At 47.2% G+C, this 22,992-nt stretch overlaps 1 protein-coding gene, 1 long non-coding RNA gene and 1 pseudogene across 5 annotated transcripts; all 3 read left to right on the top strand.

Annotated features, from left to right (window-relative positions):
• The first annotated feature begins 1,135 nt into the window (after positions 1-1,135).
• Positions 1,136-5,467, top strand: LOC147956723 (uncharacterized). Of its 4 annotated transcripts, none has more exons than XR_015610915.1 (6): positions 1,136-1,298; positions 1,463-1,561; positions 2,300-2,391; positions 2,682-2,864; positions 4,420-4,506; positions 4,988-5,467. It is a non-coding gene; the product is annotated as an uncharacterized LOC147956723 (long non-coding RNA). The 4 variants fall into 4 exon arrangements; XR_015610916.1 differs by having other exon boundaries at positions 1,463-1,549; positions 4,988-5,466; XR_015610913.1 differs by having other exon boundaries at positions 2,708-2,864; positions 4,988-5,461.
• Positions 5,468-5,743: 276 nt separating this feature from the next.
• Positions 5,744-10,833, top strand: LOC147956722 (uncharacterized). The gene is made up of 7 exons (XM_087531442.1): positions 5,744-5,819; positions 5,927-5,931; positions 6,296-6,992; positions 7,062-7,265; positions 9,290-10,087; positions 10,238-10,463; positions 10,698-10,833. The coding sequence occupies exons 1-7, from the start codon at positions 5,744-5,746 to the stop codon at positions 10,831-10,833; spliced, it is 2,142 nt and encodes a 713-aa protein (XP_087387568.1).
• Positions 10,834-19,507: 8,674 nt separating this feature from the next.
• LOC147956721 (uncharacterized) lies at positions 19,508-22,550 on the top strand (annotated as a pseudogene).
• The last annotated feature ends 442 nt before the right edge of the window (positions 22,551-22,992 follow it).

The following is a 22,992-nucleotide window of genomic DNA, read 5'->3' as shown; positions in this document are numbered from 1 at the left end:
GAATAGTGATTGTCACCAACAGGGCAAATCAATCATCAATGGTTGACCGCCTGAGACGCATGTATGATAGAAATCCAGAAGTTCTTTCCAGAATGTTTTGGATGGTAGTATGATGGTCAAGAGTATGAGCCTACGCAACAAAGTATGTACGTGAAGCATGTACATGGCGAAGAATGGTATTGCAATAGGTAGAAGTGCAACAAGTGTCAACCAACTGAAGAATTTGGTAATGTGGGAATCAACAAGAGCGTACGCTGACCATGCTAGCAGAGGATGCGACGTAGAGGGACAACCCCCTATCTCAAGGTAAGCATGGCCCATCCTAATGTCCATCCCCTTGTTAGAGTCTGAAGCAAAATGAAGCTCTCCCGTTCGTTTGGATTCTGGACCGTCGGATCGAGCTCTCTGACGCGTCCTGGCCGTCGGATCGCGAGATGGAGCGATCCGGGCCGTCGGATCGCGAGATGGAGCGTTCTGGCCGTCGGATCGAGCCTTATGCTCAGGTTCGTACCCCCGCCTGCAAATCTCGTGCCCCACAGAGGGCATTCTCGACTTTTCACACGTCGGCGTATAAAAGGAACTCGCCCTCCGTTGCGCCCCTCTGCTTCACTCCAGCCGCCACCGCCCCGCGTCCGGTTCTCCTCCCCCTTCTCCCTCTTCACCGCGGCCGCTGCTCGCCTCGTCCCCCTCGCGCCTCCACCCCCTAGCCTCGCCTTCTCCTCCTCCCGTCCTCTCCTCCGCCGCTCGGTCGCCGTGCCCGTGCTGCTCAACCCCCGCCGCCCCATCGGCTGCTCCGTCGCCGTTCATGGCATCCGGGAGGCACGCGGCCACGCCCCCTCCCATCATGCCGTCAAGGGTAGGAGCCAGGCGCGCGCCCCCCTCTCTCTTCCTCCTGTCGCTCGCGCCGCCACCCCTGCCTCCTCCTCTCCCGTCGACCACCTTCCCCGCCCCGCGTATTCTCCTCTCCGTCGCCGGCTGGCTTCAGCCTCCTCCTCCTCCTCCTGTCCCTCACACATGTCCCGCGCGAGTCGAGGCGGCGAGATCCAGCCGTGGCGGCCGGGATCCAGCTCGCTGACGCGATCCACTGTCGTTCCCGAGCCCGACAACGAAGGAGGTGGGCGGCCATCCATCCCCACGTAGTGGTGCACGAAGGAGGTGCACGTACACGACGAGGTCGACGTGCCTCCCCCCGGATCCGTGCTGGCCGACGGCGACGGCCGTGCAGCGAGGGAGCCGTCGATCTCTCCTCATCAACATCCTGGATGTGATGGCCATTGCCAGGTCTGAAGGTGGCCGAGGTGAGCTTCTGATCCAGTCGTCCTTCTTGATGCACTCGCCCATTTTCTTCAAAAATTGTGTGTTTTCCTCTCTCTTCTTCGATCTGCCTCTTCTGACTGCGCTCAGCCAGCGCCACTTCTTCCATCACCGTCTGACATGCGGTCTCGCCCTGTTCTTCTTGCAGGTTGTTGTCAGCGATTGGTTCCATGGATCCATCTTATGTGTGGCTGTGTGCAGCCTGCAGGCACCGGGAGGCATCACAGTCTGTAAGGCAAGCATCATGGTTTGTACTATACTTCTCATGAAAGCTCATAATATTCCTCAGTTTGCCGAAGCTAAACAACTAAGCACTTTAAAAGGAGATATCCTTGCAATTATATTTCTTTATGGTGAGATAACCTAGAGAAGTATCGATGTGATGGCCATTCAAGAAAATAAATGATAGAGGAAAATGCTACCCCTGTAGTCGATTGGGTAGAGAAGGTCGACGATCTTGGTTTTGGCCTATCTCTTGCGCTTTTTCTTTGCCCCTTTCATATTTACATTTTGCTGTTGTACAATTGGATCTATTAAAGGGATGTCTGGGTCGTTGTTGCAGCCTTGCAGGTGAAGGCCTTGTGGTAGGACTCACAAGAAACATTTATTCATTCGTTTAACCTTCTATTCATTCGTCTCTACTGACATGTTCTTGCAGTAAATATTCTTACATTGAAATAGTAAGCCGCATGATTTTCTTCTTATCATGTAGGACCGGGACGACAATTGTAAAACTCTACCGAATTCGCACTTTTGAGTTATGGTTCGTGCCAGTGGATTTTGGCTGCACTTTTATACAGTAGATTCTTCATAGCAGTATGGTGAACCCAATTACTGAAGTGTGTCAGTATTGGTTTATTTGAATGATACTTGCTGCATTGTTGTGTTTAGTCATATTGTCCAATCTTAACATATGCTGTGCTCACCAAGTTCAACTATCAATATATAATTTCTCGTCTGATTTTGACACCTTGATCTTCTGCAGTTTTGTTTCACTTTTCAAGGATGAATACAAATTACCAAAGGGATCTGTGATTGAGCTTTCGAGGGAATCAAACCACATTCTTAAAATAAGCAGTAAGTCGTTTTGTTTTCGCTTCCATTTATTTTTAGATGATTTGAGAACTTAGGATATGATTTGTGTTGATGGAAGAAAGGAAAAATTTTAAGAGTCAGAAAGATATGTTTGGTTATTCACAATGAACTGGCTTGCATTCAGTATCCGAGTACGAGTCAACATACACTTACTTTTCTTCACTCATTTGATATATGTATTCGACATGGAGATTACTGAAAAGAATAATGAAATCAATCTATTATTGTAATAACTTACACATTGGACGGTCGTTCTGATGAGTGATAACCAGGCAGTTCTCTTACACTGCGATGGTAGGTTATGGACCAAGAGATGTGGGTGCACCGACGCCCACCTGGCACGATTGCTCCGCGCCTTCCTGTTCTTACTCCCCTGGCTCCAATTTCTAGATGGCCACCAGCAGCAGCAGGAGTAAGGTCAAGCTCAGACCAGATTCGTGCCCCTGCACCTCCAGGTTCCTCTCCCTCACCTGCCCCTTCCTCCCTCTTATTTCTAATAAGTAAACCCATGTGTGTTTAGCACTCGCTACATGTAGCATCAATTTGTAGATGCTTTGCATTTAAGCAAGTATTTTTATGGTGAATATTCCATCTTCAATCCATGTTTGTGAAGTAACATTGTGCAAAAAAATCCATGTAAAATATATTGTGGGATGAATTGGTATAGTTAGTTATCTGCAGCGCCAAGTACTATGACATGATATATAGCTTTGTTTGCCAGTTTGGTTCAAGAACCCATTCACTGGTTTCTACAACATATGTACCCTTATTTGTCTCAACTTTATCAGTTTTAGTTTGTGTTGTCTGCGGCGCAGAACACAGTTCAAAGGCAGGGCTGCGTCAAAGATGCGTGTCACATAATTAAGCTGATGGAAATATCAAACTTTGGATGCAGTCTTCTTGGTCCTGTAGCATCTTCAGTCTTTGGTCATTTCGGTTGCTCCTTTTACTGGTTCCTTCATTTTTCGTTTGCGCTTGCTAGCTCTAACAATTTTCTTAAGGAGAAAGCAAATCATGACAACAATAATAGGATAAGATATACATAATCAGTAAATAACATGTTCTCTTTTACCCTGGTTTGCTTTGTTTCTTCAAAAAATTATCACGCCCTCGTTAGTTTGCATCTCTTGGCTGGTTTGCGCTTAGATGGTCCCTTTAGGTGTGTAAATTTCACATAATCATACAACCTTTGGAATTCAAAAATCTTCCTTTGCTTCCGTAGTTTCGCCGAACTGAACTTCTCTAAAGTGCACCAACTAGAGCTTAGTCTTAGATATTTTGTGTGTAATTTAAAATTGCTCAAATTTATTAATCCACCGTTACAATGATTTTTATAGAGGCAAAATGATTGTATATATGACTGGCTGATACAAAATCTGGACAGTTCTGTCATGCCTTTTATCTTCACATCTGCCTTTCATGAATCTACTAAAGCTTTTTTTACTTGATCATCTGTGCAGCTACGTTTATTCAGGTTATAGGGCCTCCATAGGAAACACAGTAATCTGAATTCCTAAGTAAATATAACAGCTCCAGTGTGATTTTCTTGCTTAAATTTCCCATTCTGAATTCCTAAGTATTTATAACAACACAAGGCTGTCTTCGATTCGCTGTTGTGCTACTGCTAGGCATGAACAGAATGGCCTCCTCTTATTGCGAACCACACTGATGTTGGCTTCTGGTTTCTGCTGTAATGGATTATTTACTATGGAAAAATATGACAACATTCATTTGGAGCACCGTTTCCAGGACTGCAATAAGTAGTCCCAGGGGAAAAGTTAGCTCCTTTTAGTGATGTTAGCGGCTGCTCGACTTATTTCGTCATAAATCTGCTAGATCCAAACATAACCCAAGAGCTCCTTTTAGTGATGTTTGGGCCCTTATTTGTTATTGTATTTGGTAACAATTACTCTATAATACAATGCTCTTACTGCAAAAGAAATACCCGTCTTATTTTTACATTTCTTGTTTTTATTCATGTGCATCAATCTTCTCTTTTATCTGCATCAGGTTGCTAACAGAGTTAAGCATATGAGATATCCAGCAGAAAAGACAACTAAAGGGTGGATTTATTTAATTTGTTTTGTCTACACAAAGGTGAGTACAATTGTTGTTGCTACTATACCCTTTCCCACTATTATATCCATTTTTCAATGCTCAAGTATGTGTATATGCTTGGTTTGTAAAACTTTTTGCGATAAAGCATGTTTATTTGTATGGCTTGCGATGCTTTGTTAGAAAGAAGATCAGACATGTGCTGGCCATCAACATGTTTTAGCGTTTTAGGTATATTATATGAGTATCTATGAAATGTTTGATGTTTTATGATGATACAGAAAAGTAATGTGGTTTATGTTACGGACCTACTGTGAATGATCATACAGATTATGTTGGTTTTGGTTCCTATGTGCATATGCTTTTCTATCTGTCTTTGGTCAGTCGGTTTTTATCCATTGTATTAATATTTTGTGTCTTCATGATGAAAAAGCCTAACAACAACTTTTAGACTTCTGCTTATATTCAATAGCCTATCAATTTCTTCTGATCTAGATTCTCACCAGACTTTTGTGCTACTCAGAAATTATGTGGGTATGAAACTCTGGATTCAAGTGATTGGCGGCGGGTTCTGGGTTCAGTGGACAAGGCTATCTATCTTAAATAGTTAACTATATAGTTTACTCCTATGCTTTGATAAAGCATTGCGAATTAGTTACAGTGAACAATCTTTGTTGCTTTTTTTGGTACAGCATGCTAAACCCTGATGTGTTTAGTATAAAAAATGGACCATTGGCATGTAATGGACTATAGTGCTATGGATAATTTTGTTCTCTGAACCTATGGAATATAAACCATGTCTTACTGGGTTGGATATGGCTGGGGGCAAGAGGGGTGTGACAAGTTGCAATTCCAATTCTTCTCTTGGGTCATATATAATGCTTTGTTGTGTTATATTGCACTGAAACTATATCGCTATGTTTAAATTTTAAATGCAATGCTTTAGTTGCTTTGTTTTTGGAGGCTCCATCAGAATAGAGACATTTTAGTAGTCTAAATTTTTCTTAAGCCAGTTCTTAGATAATGATATGTATATGGTATTGTACTGAATCAGTATCATGCTTTTTTTAATATTTGCTACTCCCTCCGTTCCGATTTACTCGTTGTGGTTTTAGTTCAAATTCAAACTAAAACCACGACGAGTAAATCGGAACGGAGGGAGTATGTCTCAATGACTACTGCCGGATAGTTACCGGATAGGATATGACTGTACTTGGCAGCATCGCTGTCGGGTGCGGCAAGCCGCATTTCCTACCTAGTTGAGTAAAGCCCTGCGAGCATGCAGCAAAATGCAGAGACTGCAGATGACGCAAATGCAATGGCATCCCAGATGATTAGCAATTTAAAATCTTCAGGTAGCTGATATTTCCGAGAAGCAGTAGGAAGAGGAGCAGAAGCAACGGAACCAGTGTTAGGTATAGGTGTTAAACACATGATCGTATCCCGCATGTGTCATGTACAGAATACGTACGGGAGGTTGAGTATTTCACAAGGATAGCTATAGGCGCATGATATATTCTGTTGTAACTACTAGCTAGCTTATCCTCTTATCTTCTTATCTTTCTTCCTCGTCAAGTTGTATCTCAACCGACTCTGTACGCGTATCTCAGGCTCGCACCCTGCCTATTAAACATTCAGCACGTCGCCCTAGATCGGGTAAGACGTTTCCGCCAACGCACATGGTAATCAGAGCCTTCCTACTTCCCATCTAGCCTCCACCTCCACCTGTGCCGAAACCATGTCTTCCTCCTCCGGTGTCGCCCACTCCAATCTCAGTGGGTAGGTCATCGAGAAGCTTTCCCGCACGAATTACGTGTTGTGGCGCACGCAGATCACACCCCAACTGCGTGGCGCCGGTGTCTTCGGCTACATCGACGGCACGTCACCGGAGCCGGCCAAGCTCCACGCCGCCAAGGACAAGGACACCTTCGAGCCCAACCCTCTCCACCCTCTTTGGGTTCGGGAGGACGAGCAGGTGCTCGGGTTCCTCCTCAGCAACCTCTCCAAGGATGTGCTGGTCACGGTGACCGCGGTCACCATGGCGAACGCGCTCTGGACGACGCTGGCGGGCATGTACTCGTCGCAGTCGCTGAGCCGCGTCAACAACATCCGCACCTCCCTCATCAACACGCAGAAAGGTACCCAATCCGCCGCCACCTACTTTGCCTACATGCGTGGCCTCGCCAACGAGCTGGCCGCGGTGGGTAAGCCGATCCAGGATGATGAGCTGATCTCCTACATCCTCCATGGGCTGGATCCGGAGTACCAGCCCCTGGTCTCAGCCCTCGACGCTCGCGTCTCCCCCGCCTCCCTCGATGAGATCTTCGCCATGCTCAGCAACTTCGACCAACGCATGGCGCAGTTCCACGGTGCGGGCGGCCACTCCTTCAAGTCCTCGGCAAACACTGCAACTCGCGGCCGTGGTGGTGGCCGTTCCCGCGGCTCTTCCCGCGGCAGGGGGCGGTCTGGCGGCAGCGGCAACAACGGCGGGCACTCCAACAACAAGGCTCGCCGCGGCGGCGGAAGCGGTTCTGGTCGATCTCGTCCGGACGCGCCTCGCTGCTAGATATGTGGTAAGCCGGGCCACACCACAAAAGATTGCTGGTACCGTTATGATGAGGACGAGGATGACTCCCAAGATGATGACAAGATCGCTGCGGCGGCCGACGGCTCCTATGGCATCGACACCAACTGGTATGTCGATAGCGGCGCAACCAACCACATCACCAACGAACTTGAGAAGGTGACCATGAAGGAAAGGTACTGTGGAAAGGATCAAATCCACACGGCCAGTGGAGAAGGTATGCGGATTAATCACATTGGTCATTCAATATTTAGTACCCCTATAGTCGCAATATTCATCTCAAGAAAATCTTGCATGTTCCTAGTGCTGCCAAAAGTCTTCTTTCTGTTCACCGTATTGCCTTAGATAATCATGTCTTCCTTGAGTTTCACCCATTTTTCTTTTTGATTAAGGATCAGGAAACGAAGAAAATTCTCTATCGAGGTAGATGTGTTCGAGGGCTTTATTCGTTGATCCCAGTGCATAGAAGATTCAATAAACAAGTCTATGGTGTTACCAAGCTTTCATCAACCCGGTGGCATGATAGATTAGGACATGCTTCTTTCTCTCTAGTTGAAAAATTGCTTAGGAAAAATAAGCTCCCGTTTGTGGTTGAGCGACATAATGAAACTATTTGTGATTCGTGCCAAAGAGCAAAAAGTCATCAATTGCCGTATCCCGTATCTACTAGTGTTTCTACCAAACCATTGCAACTTATCTTTTCTGATGTATGGGGTCCGGCCCCAACCTCTGTTGGTAGACACTTGTATTACGTCAGTTTCATTGATGACTATAGCAAATTCTCGTGGATTTATCTCCTTAAGCATAGATCCGAAGTGTTTCAAGTTTTTCAAAACTTTAAAGCTCTTGTTGAACGCAAGTTCGACAGCAAAATAATTGCTGTCCAATCAGACTGGGGAGGGGAGTACGAGAAGTTAAACTCGTTCTTCCAAACTCTTGGCATATCACACCACGTATCATGCCCTCATGCCCACCAGCAGAACGGCTCCGCCGAACGAAAACATCGTCACATAGTTGAAGTTGGTCTTGCCCTTCTTGCAGGAGCATCCATGCCTCTTAAATTCTGGGATGAGGCCTTTCTCACAGCCGTCCACCTCATAAACATTCTTCCTAGTCGTGTCATCCATAATGAAACACCCCTAGAAAGACTCCTTCATGAAAAACCAAACTACCAATCTCTTCGTGTTTTTGGGTGCGCATGCTGGCCCAATCTTCATCCCTACAACAAACGGAAACTCATGTTTCGTTCCACCAAATGTGTGTTCCTTGGATATAGCTCTCAACACAAAGGTGTCAAGTGTCTCGAGGTCTCCACGGGTCGAGTCTATATCTCTAGGGATGTCGTATTCGATGAAACGCAGTTTCCCTTTGCTGATCTTCATCCTAATGCCGGTGCGCTTCTTCGCAAAGAAATTCTTCTTTTGCCCTCACATCTCATCGGTTGTGATCAAGGGGGGAACGATACTGATGATCACTTGTTGACTAATCCTGCTGATATGTTGCATGAGTCGTGTGGTGATGAAACAGGAACAGAATCTGGAAGAAATGGTGAAAAAAATGAAGAAGAAAGAGCAAATTTTGGCCCTTATTTCATGTGTTTAGAAACAGGAGACAAGATCTCCTCGGGATCAGCGCAGCGTCAGGAAATCCGATCCACCTCGGGATCGGTTGCAGCAGACGCGAGATTCCCCTCAGGATCCAGCGCGGCTGCGGCTGCAGGCGCATGCACCGCAGCGCCCGGCTCCACAGACGGCACGCGGTCGCCTCCCGTTGGTCGTGACGCGGACCCAGTGACGCGCCAATCTCCTGCTGCCAACTGGCGATGCATGGATGGCGCAGACGGCACACGCTACCGCGGCCAGCCAGTGTGCTACAAGCGGCGTGCTCCAGTTCGCTCCATCGATGCGGACCCTCGTGCGGGCCCTGACGCGGCCCCTAGCGTTGATTCGCCATCATTGCACAATGATGGGCCGATCCAGAGGCTGGGATCCTCTGTGGTCTCTCCAGGCGATGCAGTTCAGCCACAAACCGCAGAAAATCCCGCTGAGACAGCTCGGGCTGCTGCACCCAGGGGATCCTCCTCGGAACCGGCTCCGGCTGGAACTCCTGTACATGAGACAGGATCTTCTATGGCTATGGATGAGGCTGCGGCATCACCGCGACGCACACGACTGCAAAAAGGGGTAACGAAACCTGTGAACTATAAACACGTAGTTAAATATGGTATGATCTGTTCTACAGGAGAACCAGGTGAACCAAACACGGTTGAAGAAGCACTTGGTAATGAGAAATGGAAGAAAGCTATGAATGAAGAGTACATGGCATTGAAGAAAAATAAAACATGGCATCTGGTTCCTCCACAGCAAGGTAAAAACTTGATTGACTGCAAGTGGGTATTCAGGATTAAGAGAAAATCTGATGGAACCATTGATCGTTATAAAGCTAGACTTGTTGCGAAGGGCTTTAAACAAAGATATGGCATAGATTATGAGGACACGTTTAGTCCAGTTGTAAAAGCTGCTACCATTTGCCTTGTCCTGTCTATTGCTGTTTCTAGGGTCTGGAGTCTCAGACAGCTAGATGTACAGAACGCGTTCCTCCATGGTGTTCTGGAAGAGGAAGTGTACATGAAGCAACCTCCTGGGTTTGTAAGTAAGAATGCTCCATCCTATGTGTGCAAACTTGACAAAGCACTATATGGGTTAAAGCAAGCTCCAAGGGCATGGTATTCACGTCTCTGTCACAAGATGCAGGCACTTGGCTTTGTTCCTTCCAAGTCTGACACTTCATTGTTTATTTACAACAAGTCCAACACATGCATATTTGTCCTCATCTATGTTGATGATATTATTGTGACAAGATCATCTGATGAAGCAATCACAGGGCTCTTGAAGGACTTGAGTGCAGATTTTGCCTTGAAGGATCTTGGAGACTTGCACTTCTTCCTTGGGATTGAGGTAAAGAGAAACAATGATGGACTCCATCTTTCTCAAGAGAAGTATGCAACTGATCTGGTAAAAAAGGCTGGTTTGAAAGACTGTAAGCCATCTCCTGCTCCACTATCCAGTTCAGAAAAACTATCTCTCACAGAAGGGACACTCTTGGATCAAGAAGACAGCACAAGATACAGAAGTTTGGTGGGAGCATTACAATATCTCACTCTTACTAGACCTGACATTTCCTTTGCAGTTAACAAAGTTTGTCAGTTTCTTCATGCACCCACCACTGTTCATCTCACTGCTGCAAAACGCATAGTTAGATATGTCAAACATACTTTGAGCATTGGTCTAAACTTTAGCAAATCACCTTCAACACTTGTCAGTGCATTCTCTGATTCAGATTGGGCAGGATGCTTGGATGACAGGAGGTCAACTGGTAGGTTTGCTGTATTCTTTGGACCTAACTTAATATCATGGTGTGCACGAAAGCAAGCTACTGTCTCCAGATCAAGTACAGAGGCCGAATACAAAGCATTAGCAAATGCTACAGCAGAGATTATATGGGTTTAGTCTATGTTGAAAGAACTTGGTGTGAAAAACACACGAGCACCATGTCTATGGTGTGACAATCTTGGTGCCACCTATCTCTCTGCAAATCCAGTCTTTCATGCTAGAACAAAACATATAGAAATTGATTTTCACTTTGTCAGGGAAAGGGGTGCTCAGAAGCAACTTGACATTCGGTTCGTGCACTCCAAAGATCAAGTTGCAGATGGATTCACAAAGGCATTGCCTGTACGGAGTTTTGAAGAATTCAAACGTAATCTCAACTTGACCAAGCTGTGATTAAGGGAGGGTGTTAAACACATGAACGTATCCCGCATGTGTCACGTACAGAATACGTACGGGAGGTTGAGTACTTCACAAGGATAGCTATAGGCGCATGATATATTCTGTTGTAACTACTAGCTAGCTTATCCTCTTATCTTCTTATCTTTCTTCCTCATCAAGTTGTATCTCAACCCACTCTGTACGCGTATCTCAGGCTCACACCCTGCCTATTAAACATGCAGCACGTCGCCCTAAATCGGGTAAGACGTTTCCGCCAACGCATAATAGGTGGCCCTCCAACACTAAAAAATGCCGTAACCGACATACTGTATTTAGAATGACAAGTGCGCAGACAGCCATAAGTCCCGCATACTTGCTAATTGATTCGGATCGTTTTGCCTCATCAACTTTTCCTGTCATGTTATCATTGAATTCATCCCATCGTTAAATACTCCCTCCGTACGCAAATACTTGTCGGAGAAATAAATAAATATAGAACTAAAATACGTCTAGATACATCCATTTCTCCTACAAGTATTTTCGGATGGAGAGAGTACCATAATCAGATCGAGCCAGTTTCAAGTGACGATACATCAATGTTTTCGAATCCTGGAGCATAATCAAGGAAAAAAATTGCTTTGCTATTAGACATGGGAGAGCAACTTTGTAAGAAAATTGATAGGTAAATATACATGCAAGGCTGCGTACCATCAAATTAAAGAGTCCAGGTTCAACGTTGAAGTCGGCAAGATCTAGAGGTGTGTCCCCCTCGTTGTTTGAGATACTCAAACAAACTCTGATGTAATTCATTAAACTGCAGAAGGAACGCTCATTCCCACTCTTAACAGCTGTCATGTTGAGAATTTGAAATAAGGTTTGTTCCGTCCGTACGTAATCCACCACGTTGAGACTCCACTTTCTGACAGCAACATGAAGAAAACTCTGGCCAGAGGCACTGCGGGCCCACATACAGTTGAACACTTACAGTTCAAGCCGCGACTGACTGACTGCATTCGAGCTCAGGGACAGGATGCCGCCCACGCCGGCGCTGGCACCAGGCAACCTCCGCCACAGCCGCCGGCAGAACCATTGCCGTGCCTCTCTGGCATCTTTTCTCTCTCGGCTCCTCTGCTCCCTGCGTCCCAGAGCCACATGTGCTTATGCGAATCGGACGGCCACCAAAACTCAGGTGCGATTTTGTAAGCCCCTGATCACCAAATAAATTTTCGGATACAAAGGAACTAATCAAGTAGAACCCATCACGTGCCGCCCGCAGTCCGTGCACACACATAAACGTTTATTGCAGCGACCAGCACTATAACCGCTGTACTTGCACCACCAAGAACAAGTTGCGGAGTCACCACAACGGACCTTGCTGGTATAGTCATGGCATGTGCTTTGAACCACGTCTGCAAACGAAGAAAGTAGTTTTATTCTATTTAAATGTACAAAACTCTTATATGGAGAGGAGGTACCATTATCTTCTTATTACCACAAGACATGAGGAGCGCCAATATGAGGATGGATGCCACAACAACGACGAAAACCTTACGAGCCATGGCTATTTCTTAATCTGGTTGGCGGTCTATCATACGATGTGTACTGTATTTATATGGAAGTTTTCTCACCTCCTTCCTCTCATAGTCATTTATGCCTTCCTATTCTAGTCTCGTCACAGAAATTTTCTGATCTAGCATTAATTTCTAAAGATTTGAAAATTAATGAGGTGAACTATTGATGTGTTATTTGATTTTCCTTGCAAAAAATTTCTGCCCCGACATTAATTTATAAATATTGGATATAAATTTTCTGCTTAATAGTCAAGTAGCACATAATGTTCATTTATATGTGGGGGGATTTACTAATCAGAATCAGATCATGGCAGTGGTACGTGTGGATCATTTTGTTGCTCCTTCTTGCATGGAATGAGTAAACCTGTCATTGAGAAGGCACTGGGGCGATCACAGGGATTAAAGTAAGTATCACATGTTGGATTTAGTTGGGTCTGGCCAATTAGTGATGATAATAAATCCAAAATTCGCAAGTCAATTTGATTTGCTATGTGTTTATGCATGGGAATCAATTCCAATAATTAATTAGCAGAAAGTGGAATGTTTAGAAACATATGTCCTTTTCCTATACTGAATCACCCCGAGCATTGATGTGTGGTTTCTATTGCATGGTTGATGACTTCTGAATTATCATCTGGTGAGTAGCAAACATACGGTACTAAATACAACACAATTATCTATTGAAAGAACAATATATGGTTAGAGTGAGTGGGAGATATTGTCTACCAATTTTTGACAAATCCATAGTTGCATTGCTTTACATCAATGCAAAAGTGACATAGGAAATTAGAGTACGATGGAGATATGTGCAAGCATATGGAGATAGGCACGATGAGGAAAATAACCACCATGTTCTTTCACATATAATTATTTCCACCATTTTGATTGGGACGATTTACAAATGAAACAAGGAGCCACAGGTGCTTATGCGAATCGCCGGACGACCACCAAAACTCTGGTGCGATTTAGTAAGTCCTTTTGTTTTGGAATTTTCCATCAACTGTCTACTGATTTTCATTTTAGTATAAGTCGAATTTTTTGTCCAATGATGATGTCAGACGTGTCTAGTTCACGATTTGCCTTTGCAGTTAGAAAAAAATTGCCCTGCCCACCCCCTGCCTGGACTTGGCAAATAAAATGGCCCGGACAAAAGGAAAGGGGCAAATAGTAGAGAGTTTTAAAATAGAGACCCACTAACCTGGAGAAGAATCCACAACACATGCTTCTCTAGATCACATATCTGGCAAATTAAAAGACCATGTTCACTAGAACTTAGACAAAAAATATGCCACCAAAAAGTTACTCACATTGGGAGTCGTAATCGCCGCACACCTCGTCACCCTGAACCGCCCCAATACGTTTGATGTGGCACAGGAAATGGATTAACTCTTGCTCCTCGAATTCGTCCTCACCCCTCCATGGTCTCGCGCCAATGACTCCGAAGAAGGGAACCCAGCTAGAAAACCTGGAGGCTCGCCGCATGGAGATAAATAACGGACACGTACGGGAATCACATGTTGCACGCCATCCGTTCTTCGGGGATCAGCAGGTTGACACGTACGGTTGCCGATGGAATGACTTGACTTACAGTTCATTGTCTGAATGAAACCTACTCCTACTAGAGTAAATTCAAGTCATGGATCTGCCGAATTGATCAGAGGCCGACATCATGAAGAAAATGATATCAGTACTACTATGATGGTAGCCCTGCAAGATTATCCACTCAAACTCTTATGGACAAATCGCAAATAACCATATAGGAGTATTTAACAAAGCACTGATGATAGCATAACATTTCTTGTTCCATCAAAACACACAAATCAAGCTCAGTTTATATGGTTCATCAATCACACACACTGGCACACACCACACCACGCAAGGTTTACAAATCTTGATTGATTTACAGCCAGGGACAAACAACAATTTTATTATAAACCACCCAGCTTAAATGTAATTGCAGGAACATTAAGTAAATCAAAATTTAAGCTGACGTACACCATGTCATTAGTGCTTTGGTAACTATATACTGTCATGAGTGCTTTTTTTATGGAACGTTATGAACTAAATCAAAATTAAAAGCTTAATTTATGTTTGGCTGATGAAACATGAAATGATATAGTCTCATGGGTGCTTTGGTAATCATATGGTACTCCAAGCTTACGATTGTTCTCAAGAGTTGGAGTGGATATATAAACTTGTGATGTTGCCGTCTAGTACTGCACCGATTTATTCGGCATGCTCCCTGTTATTTTGGACCGGAAGCTTCTATGAACCGATTTCTGTCTGCACGCTACTATACCATATACATACATGCATGCATGAATGCTTATTAGCTTTGGTTAAGACAGAGCAATAATTTTTCTTTGAAATATATATGGTGGTGACACTACATTGGTACCAACACAGACAAATTGAGCCCTCAAAGCAAAAATAAATTGATTTAACATAGCAGAGCCAGCCACCTGAAAAAAAAGGCATGGTGTAAAAGAAAAAGACATTCTAAATAGCAACCGAGTTTCCGTGGCCGTTGGATCCACGCTGCGTCGTGCGAGCACACCTGCCACTGACACGTGGGCGTCTTTCTCGACTCTGGTGCAGAGGAGTTGATAGAGAAAGAGATGCCGGAGAAGCAGCGAGCAAACGGTTTCGCCGATGTCTACAGCCGAATGTTCAGAGTTCAGAAAACAAAGCAAAAGCAGAGGAAGCGGCATGCAAATATTCAGACTTGACAAAACAGAGGAAAGCAAAGGCGTAGAGGAGGGAAAGCGGTAGCAGAGGTTGCGACATGCAAGTATTCAGAGTTCGAAAGCAGAGCAAAGCAGATGAACAGTCATCAGGTGTCCAACAGTAGCTGCAACAAAAGGATAAGATCGTGATCACAGCAGAACTGTACTGCCGCTAATAGAATTTACAAGTGAACAGTCATCAGGTTTGCAATTCAATTCATAGCATCATTGGAAGATGAAGTCTCATGTAATGTGGAAGCATCTGTATCCCTGGACGGCAGAATTACAGCAAAACAGCAGGTAGCAACTCAAGAAGCCTTGAGATGTTTATTTATGCAGGCACTTCCTCTTGAACTCACTCATGTCTCCTCTTTTTATGCAGGCACTTCCTTTTTTTATGTTCACAAATACTAGTAGCAGACAGTAACGTGCTACGGTACAGAAAAAAGTTGGGCATTGAAGATGAAAGATCATAGGAACACCGGGGAGAGCGTCAAAACCTTACTGGAATCCAAATCGCAACAGAAAAGAACAGCTACTGACTAAAAAAAACCGCATGTTGATTCCTAAAAAAAACACACACACATGTTTCTTCAGGGATTTTCTCTTCAACTGGTGTCGTGTGTTTTAGTAACAGTGGTGGTGACATGAGCTGCCACAGCAGGCCCGAGACCTCTTTGAGCAGCGTAAGGGTGATGACTTGCTTTTATATGCCTCGATTCCTGAATCCACAACAAACTTATGACAAGACGTAGCGCTCGACTAGGAAAAGGTTCCATAAGAAACATAATTCCAAATTTTGAATAGTATTCCTGATTTGTTCAGCCCGACAGAAAAGAAAAGCACTCAAACAGTCAAACGCGACCCCAAAGATAGACTAACAGAAGTATCAGTTCATATAAATCGAACACACAAGTTGACCATCGACTTAAAACTGAAACATGAGCATGGATCCCTCGAGCTCTGGCGACGCGCCGGGCGACGCACTGGGCGACCCGGCGGCTCCGCCGCTGGCTCAGCCCCCCTCCCCTTCCTGGGCCCCCAATCGCCCGCTGGGGCCCTTCCCGGCCGCTCCGCCGCCGACTCCCCCCGCCGCCTCGTCGCGCGTGGTCTGGGCCGACCTCGCGGAAGCCGATGACCTCGCCGCGGGGGGCCCGGTCATCTACCGCGACCGCGTTCCCCCCCAAGGCTCCGACTCGGCCGCCTCGGGCTGTTCCTGCCGGTGGCTCGACTCCCAGGGGTGGGAGTCTGGCTACCCGCGGGGATGCCCGGCGCCGGCGCCAGCCTTCGGGCGCGCCTCGGTCGGCGCAGGTGAAAGGTGCGGCCTTGGGCTCGGGCTCTCGCCGTCGGGGTCGCCGTTCTGTTCGGTGGGGCGTCGCCGGCCGGGCCGACCGCGGCCTCGCGCGCGCCTCCTGGAGATCATCAGTATCGACTGATCGACTCTGTCCTCCCCTGCTCTCTCCCCTGCTCCGGCCGGCGCCCCGGCGACGCCCTCGACAACGCTCTCGTCGGTGGTCTATAGGCGGTCCCCTTTTCGCCCATTCATCTTGGCCTTCGGCGCCGCCGTGCCTCCGCATCCCGGCGTCTTGCGCGCCTCGGCCTGGCCTCGCCGCCCCCGCCGGCGACCTCCGCGACGGTGCAGGGGGAAACCCTCGCCCCTCGCTTGGTTTCCCTTGGCTGGTCCTACCAGGCCGCGCTCGTGGTGGGCCGCCTGCCCACTGCTTCCCCTCGGGCTTCAGCTCCTGGGCTACAGCGGGTCTTGCAGGCCGCTGGGCTCGCGCTGGCCAGGACCTCTGGGCCTCCTCCCCCCCCTCGCGGCCCAGCCCCGCCCCTAGGTGGGCCTCGGCCCAATGAGGCGGTCCATTTGGTCGCCTCTTGGGTTCCCTCGCCAGCCAATTTCTCTCGTGTCGCCCCAAGCTCCCCCCGACGCTGCCTTGCCCGTCGCCACCCCCCGGCTCGTCGGCCCTGCCGGCTCCCGCTCACCCTCCCCTGCTCCCTCGCCGACCATGACCCGTGAGTGGGATGACGGGGCAGGCCGCCCCAAGCACCGTGCAGACGATCACCGGGCTCCTCCTCGTCCGTCGCCGGATGCTCTCCGGAGGGAGGTCGACCTCTGTCAGGAACTTGACTCCCGCCTAGCTCGCCGCTCTCCGGCTCGTGGCGCCCACCGCTCTCCCCCCTCCCCCCCCCCCGCGCCGCCCGCCGGTCCTCTGCCCGGGACGACCGCCGCTCTCGGTCCCCAGCGCGCCGCTCGCCCCCTCGGGCTGACTCGCGGGAGCGCGGCCGATCTCCGGCTAGGGGGTCCCGGCATTCCTCCCGGCAGCGGTCTCCCTCCCCGTCTCGCTGTCGGGACCGGTCTCCATCTCCCCGGCAGCAGCCCCTCTCCGCCGTCACCGCCGCCCCGGCCACCAGCCGCTACCAACCCCCCCGCTCCCAAGCTTCGTTCGCGCCGCCCAATGGGGGAAACGGGAACCGGGGGCGCCACGGCGCCAAGAAGAAGAAGAAGAAGGGACCTCCCCGCCCCCCGGCTGCCACATCCTCCGCCGGCGCGGCCGCTCCACCTCCGGGCTCCACTCCCGCCACGGACGGTCCGCCGTGTTTCAACTGCGGACTGTCCGGGCACTTCTAGGTGGCTTGCCCCAACCCTCCGAGGTGCTACCTCTGCACACCTGCCACTGACACGTGGGTGTCTCTCTCGACTCTGGTGCAGAGGAGTCGATAGCGAAAGAGATGCCGCAGAAGCAGCGAGCGTAGGGTTTCACAGCGGCTACAACCAAATATTCAGAGTTGAGAAAACAGAGCAAAAGAAGAGGAAGCGACATGCAAATATTCAGAGTTGAGAAAACAGAGGAAAGCAAAGGAGTAGAGGAGGGAAAGGACAGTTCAGAAAACAGAGCCGAAGAAGAGGTTGCGACATGCAGGTATTCAGAGTTCGAAAGCAGAGCAAAGCAGGTTTCCAACAGTAGGTGCAACAAAAGGATAAGATCGTGATCACAGCAGACCTATGGTGCCACCAATAGAATTTACAAGTGAACAGTCATCAGGTTTGCAATTCAATTCAACAGCATCATTGGAAGATGAAGTTTCATGTAATGTGGAAGCATATGTATCCCTGTACGGCAGAATTACAGCAAAAAAAGCAGGTAGCAACTGAAGAAGCCTTGAGATGTTTATTTATGCAGGCACTTCCTCTTGAACTCACTCATGTCTCCTCTTTTTTATACCATCCGTGCGTGCCCCCAGGAACTTAAGAAGAATTCAACCCACCAGCTCGTCGTCATCGGCCACGTCTTGGATGTCTCTCAGATCGGTGATCTGTTATGAACGAGGTAAGCTTACATTAACATCTGAAGTTTGTTCTTTGTTCAGTCCCACTAATCTGTTTTACTCCTAATTTTTGGCGATACTCAATTTTGACCATTTCCTGTTAAATCGTCTCCGTAATGCTAGGCAGCAGCCTGTGTAGCTTTATGTGTGTTTTGTACATCTGCAGAAAATTAATCTAGCTTTTAGTTTCTGACTTTCTGTTAGGTATTTTGGTTACGTTAGCAAGTCAAAGTGTTGGAATAATCTACATACAGCATATATTGCCGTGTAAGAGGTGCAACACAGCCATCCACAGATCGGTATGCACATTGCTCCAACATGAATGAATTGACCGCTAGCTGGAGCTGGCCGTAACTCTCATGCATGTATACTCTCATACGGGCACGTCAGGTTCTGTAGACTCTCATACGGGCGGTCTGCGTACGGTCTAGACTCTAGACTTGCATGGCCAAGGTTGATCAATTATTCTATTCTTTGACATGTACCCCGTTAACATATGGACAAAGGTGGCGTGGTTGTGTTCACGACTTCATTGTCGTTGTGCGCGAAAAAGCATCATGGCGATGTACCATTGACTGCAAATCTTTTACCGACATTATTTTAGCCTTGAATATTTCATAATCTTGTTGATCGGCTTTTACAAACTAGTATACATGAGAAAGGGGGAGTATTATCTTAGCCTTGGATGCTTCAAGTCTGTAGTACAATTTATAGTCTTCCATTCTCCGGGTTAAGCAACAAGAGCGACAGCACTCGTTCTGCGGCCTGGTTTGGTCTATGTATCCATCGAATGTTTGGAAGCTAGTACAACATTGTTGTGCCGTGTGAGACGTGCAACTCAGACATCCGCAAATCAGTATGCACATGCATGCCTCCGACACGAATGACTTGACCCTTAGCTGGAGCTGGCCGTAACTGTCCTGGCTACACTCCATCAAGCATGGCATGTTCTGCAGAATTCCGTGGCCACGGTTGTTCTCTTCTTTGACGTGTATTCTCCGTTAACATATCAACAGATGTGTGCTCGACTATTTAATGAGCTGCCATCAGCACTCAGAACCAGAACCAGAGCCAATTCTATCCTAGCTAGCTAGTCATGGTGATGGAGCCACCACCCAAAATGCTTGCCACTCTCATCTTCACCATACTATTGATGATGATGATGGCCACCTCTACTGCGTTTGCCTCGGATGCAGTGGTGCTCAGAGGACAAGCAAGAGCACTCCTCGTCTGGAAAGATAGCCTCGACAACCAAAGCCGGCACGCCCTGTGGTCCTGGGGAAACACGTCAGCGCCCTGCAATTGGCGCGGCATCACTTGCGATACCAGTCTGCACTGGTGTCGGCGGCGGCCGGTGATCACTGGCATCGCTCTGCGCACCATGCAATTGGGAGGGACTCTGGAGTCCCTCAACTTCTCGGCCTTGAGGACCCTGACGCGCCTCGACCTGTCAAGCAATCAGTTGGTTGGTCATACATATCCCTTGCGAAATAGGACACATGAAGCACTTAGTTGCATTAGAGTTGTCTAGTAATAATCTTTCCAGTAAAATACCAAGTAACATAGGTGGTTTGACCAAACTCACTTCCTTATACCTTTACGGTAACCAACTTTATGGACAAATTCCACGAGAACTGGGTTACCTTCTAAACTTAGAGGACCTGCAACTTGGCACCAACACACTCTCAGGTTCCATTCCAAGAAATTTACGTAATTTGACTAAGCTCACCGTGTTAAGTCTCTGGGGCAACAAACTTTCCGGGCTAATTCCACAGAAATTAGATTACCTTGGGAACTTGCAGTACCTGGATCTTAGTGAAAACATATTCTCAGGTTCCATTCCAAATAGCCTAGGCAATTTGACAAAACTCACTATTTTGTACCTTTTCCAGAACAAACTTTCTGGACACATCCCCCGAGAACTAGGTTACCTTGAGAACTTAGAACAGGTGGCACTTAGCAACAACACACTAACAGGTTCCATCCCAAATAGCATAGGAAATTTGACCAAACTCACAAGCTTGACAGCAACCAACTTTTTGGGCACATCCCTCAAGAACTAGGTTACCTTGAGAATTTAGAGGACTTGTATCTTAGTAACAACACACTAACTGGTTCTATCTCAAATAGCATAGGAAATTTGACCAAACTCGAGGACTTGTATCTTAGCAACAACACACTAATTGGTTCCATCCCAAATAGCATAGGAAATTTGACCAAACTCACGACCTTGCACCTTAACAACAACCAATTTTCTGGGCACATCCCACGAGAACTAGGTTACCTTGTGAACTTAGAGAACTTGTTGCTTGGCAACAACACTCTAACAAGCTCCATTCCAAATAGAATAGGAAATTTGACGAAACTCAGAATTTTGTACCTTCGGGATAACCAATTTTTTGGGCAAATTCCACGAGAACTAGGTTATTTAGTCAGCTTAGACTTCTTGGTGTTTAGCAACAACGCACTGACAGGCTCGATCCCAAACAACCTAGGCAATCTCACAAAAATCATTGGCTTGTATCTTGACAATAACCAACTTTCCGGCCACATTCCCCGAGAATTAGGTTATTTGGCCAACTTAGATTCGTTGTCTCTTAGAAATAATTCACTAACAGGTCCCATCCCAAATAACCTTGGCAATCTTACAAAACTCACTACCTTGGACTTTGGCCAGAACCAACTTTCCGGGCCAATTTCATGAGGAATAGCTTGGTTGTTGAATTTAGAATACTTTTAGAGCATAGTAACAACACACTAACAGATTTAATCACAAACAGCCTGGACTATCCTGTAGAATTATCTTTGTTGAGAAATTTCACAAGATGGCCCCGTCCTGCTGCTCCTCTCCTCTCCCTCACGGGCACGGGACCAAACCCCTGCGACAGCTCCGCCTGCTCCTCTTCTCCACTCGTCCTCCCCGCAGAAAAAAGGCCCACGCCTCGCCGCTACGGTCACTCGACACCGGCGCGCTCACCAGAAACTAGGCCGTCGTCGCCGCGGCGTCCGTGCCGGGGCCTTTGCCCTCGCCGCCGTCTTGGACTGCCTGCGCCACCGACGTCGTCGACGCGTTCTCCTGCGAGAACGCACGCCTGGGCCGTTCCCGCACTACTAGGGAAAACCTTATACACAGAATTTTAGCAGCAGCGCGGCATAAAAAGAGGCACTGCTGCTAATTAGTAGCAGCGCGGTTACGGAAAGCGCGCTACTGGTGCAAATTTAGTAGTAGCGCGTGATGTTTAAACCGCGCTGCTACAAAACCTAAGTTTATCAGTAGCGCGGCGTCAGGAAGCGCGCTGCTGCTAATGCCCTAGTAGTAGCGTGCTTTTTAGTCACGTCGCTGCTGCTAATTTTGAAATTGTGCACACGGTTGGCCCGTTTAGCAGTAGCGCGTGATAGGAAAGCGCGCTGCTGCTACGCTCTTAGCAGCAGCGCACTTTTGCTCCCGCGCTACTGCTAAGACACAGCACCCACCACCTTTTTCCACCTCCCCCTCGCCATCTCCTCTCCTCCCTTTCCCCTACCTCCCACATCCTCCCTCTCTCACTCTTCTTCTTCCTCAATACTTCTCCCCATTACTCTCCCTCTTCTACCTACCTTTCTCTCTCTTCATTACTCCTAGCTATAACTACACCACCTCCATTAATGCATCTCCTTTCTCTTTTTCCTTCCCCCTCCACTAGTTGAAGTTGTCTCCTCCCAAATTAGGTAGCTAGGTAGATGTAGCATTTAGTTAAGTGACCTATTTGCCCCCTAACTAGATCTATCTTTGTCAAGAAGAGAGCTTTGTGCACTTTTGATCTCCCTATAACATCATCTCCACCGTGTGCTCGATCTCGAGATAGAGGTGATTAAAATTTCATGCTCTTGCAAAATGGAAATATGTTTATGTGTGTGTGATATGTTTATGGAAATTTTGTGTGTGGCATGAGTTGACGCCAAATTGTGCTTTTGAGTTGCCTATGTTTTGCCGAAATGTCGATTTATTTCCATTTTGGCGAATTCCGGGCAAACTCTAGATCTATATATGTCCTATTTTTAAGGAAGGTCATGCCGAATTTTTGTATGACTTTGATGAATGCACGCATTTTTATAATCAATTTGTTTATTATTACCGTGCAGAGTTGACGATGGTTAGTGGAACGATGGTGGACAGGTGGTTGCGGTCGGGGGTGCAGGACATGAAGGAAAATAACCTGATAGAGGCTTTATGTCCGTGTCGAAAATGCAAAGAAATAGTTTGGCTCGACCCCCATGACGATGGTCGTGTCGAAGCGCACCTGCTCATGAATGGTTTCATGGATGGCTATACTCGGTGGATAATTGAAGATGAGGATGACGATGTTGAGGATGCCGACGGGGCAGGCAATGATGACACGGGGCAAGACGAAGAGATGATCGATAATGGCGGCGGGGAAGAGGCCGGACATGGCGGCGGAGAGAACGACATGGACACCACGCAGCAGAGTTCGTCGGTACTAAGTTCAATCATGCGGGACCCTCATGTTCAAGCATTGCTTCACAAGGAGACGAGTACTGAGAGAGCTGCT

This window comes from Triticum urartu, chromosome 7A (genome assembly GCF_056163025.1).
Source record: "Triticum urartu cultivar PI428250 chromosome 7A, HENAU_Tu73, whole genome shotgun sequence".
Taxonomy (NCBI): domain Eukaryota; kingdom Viridiplantae; phylum Streptophyta; class Magnoliopsida; order Poales; family Poaceae; genus Triticum; species Triticum urartu.
Note: the sequence above shows the minus strand (reverse complement) of the source record. Positions and strands in the feature narration are given on the sequence as shown.

Coding starts and splice junctions, on each gene's coding strand:
- LOC147956722 (XM_087531442.1), top strand. CDS start 5,744: ATGCAGCAAAATGCAGAGACTGCAGATGACGCAAATGCAATGGCATCC. Junction 7,266..9,289: donor CCACACGGCCAGTGGAGAAG/GTATGCGGATTA, acceptor TCTGTTCTACAG/GAGAACCAGGTGAACCAAAC. Junction 10,088..10,237: donor AAAGGCTGGTTTGAAAGACT/GTAAGCCATCTC, acceptor TTTCCTTTGCAG/TTAACAAAGTTTGTCAGTTT.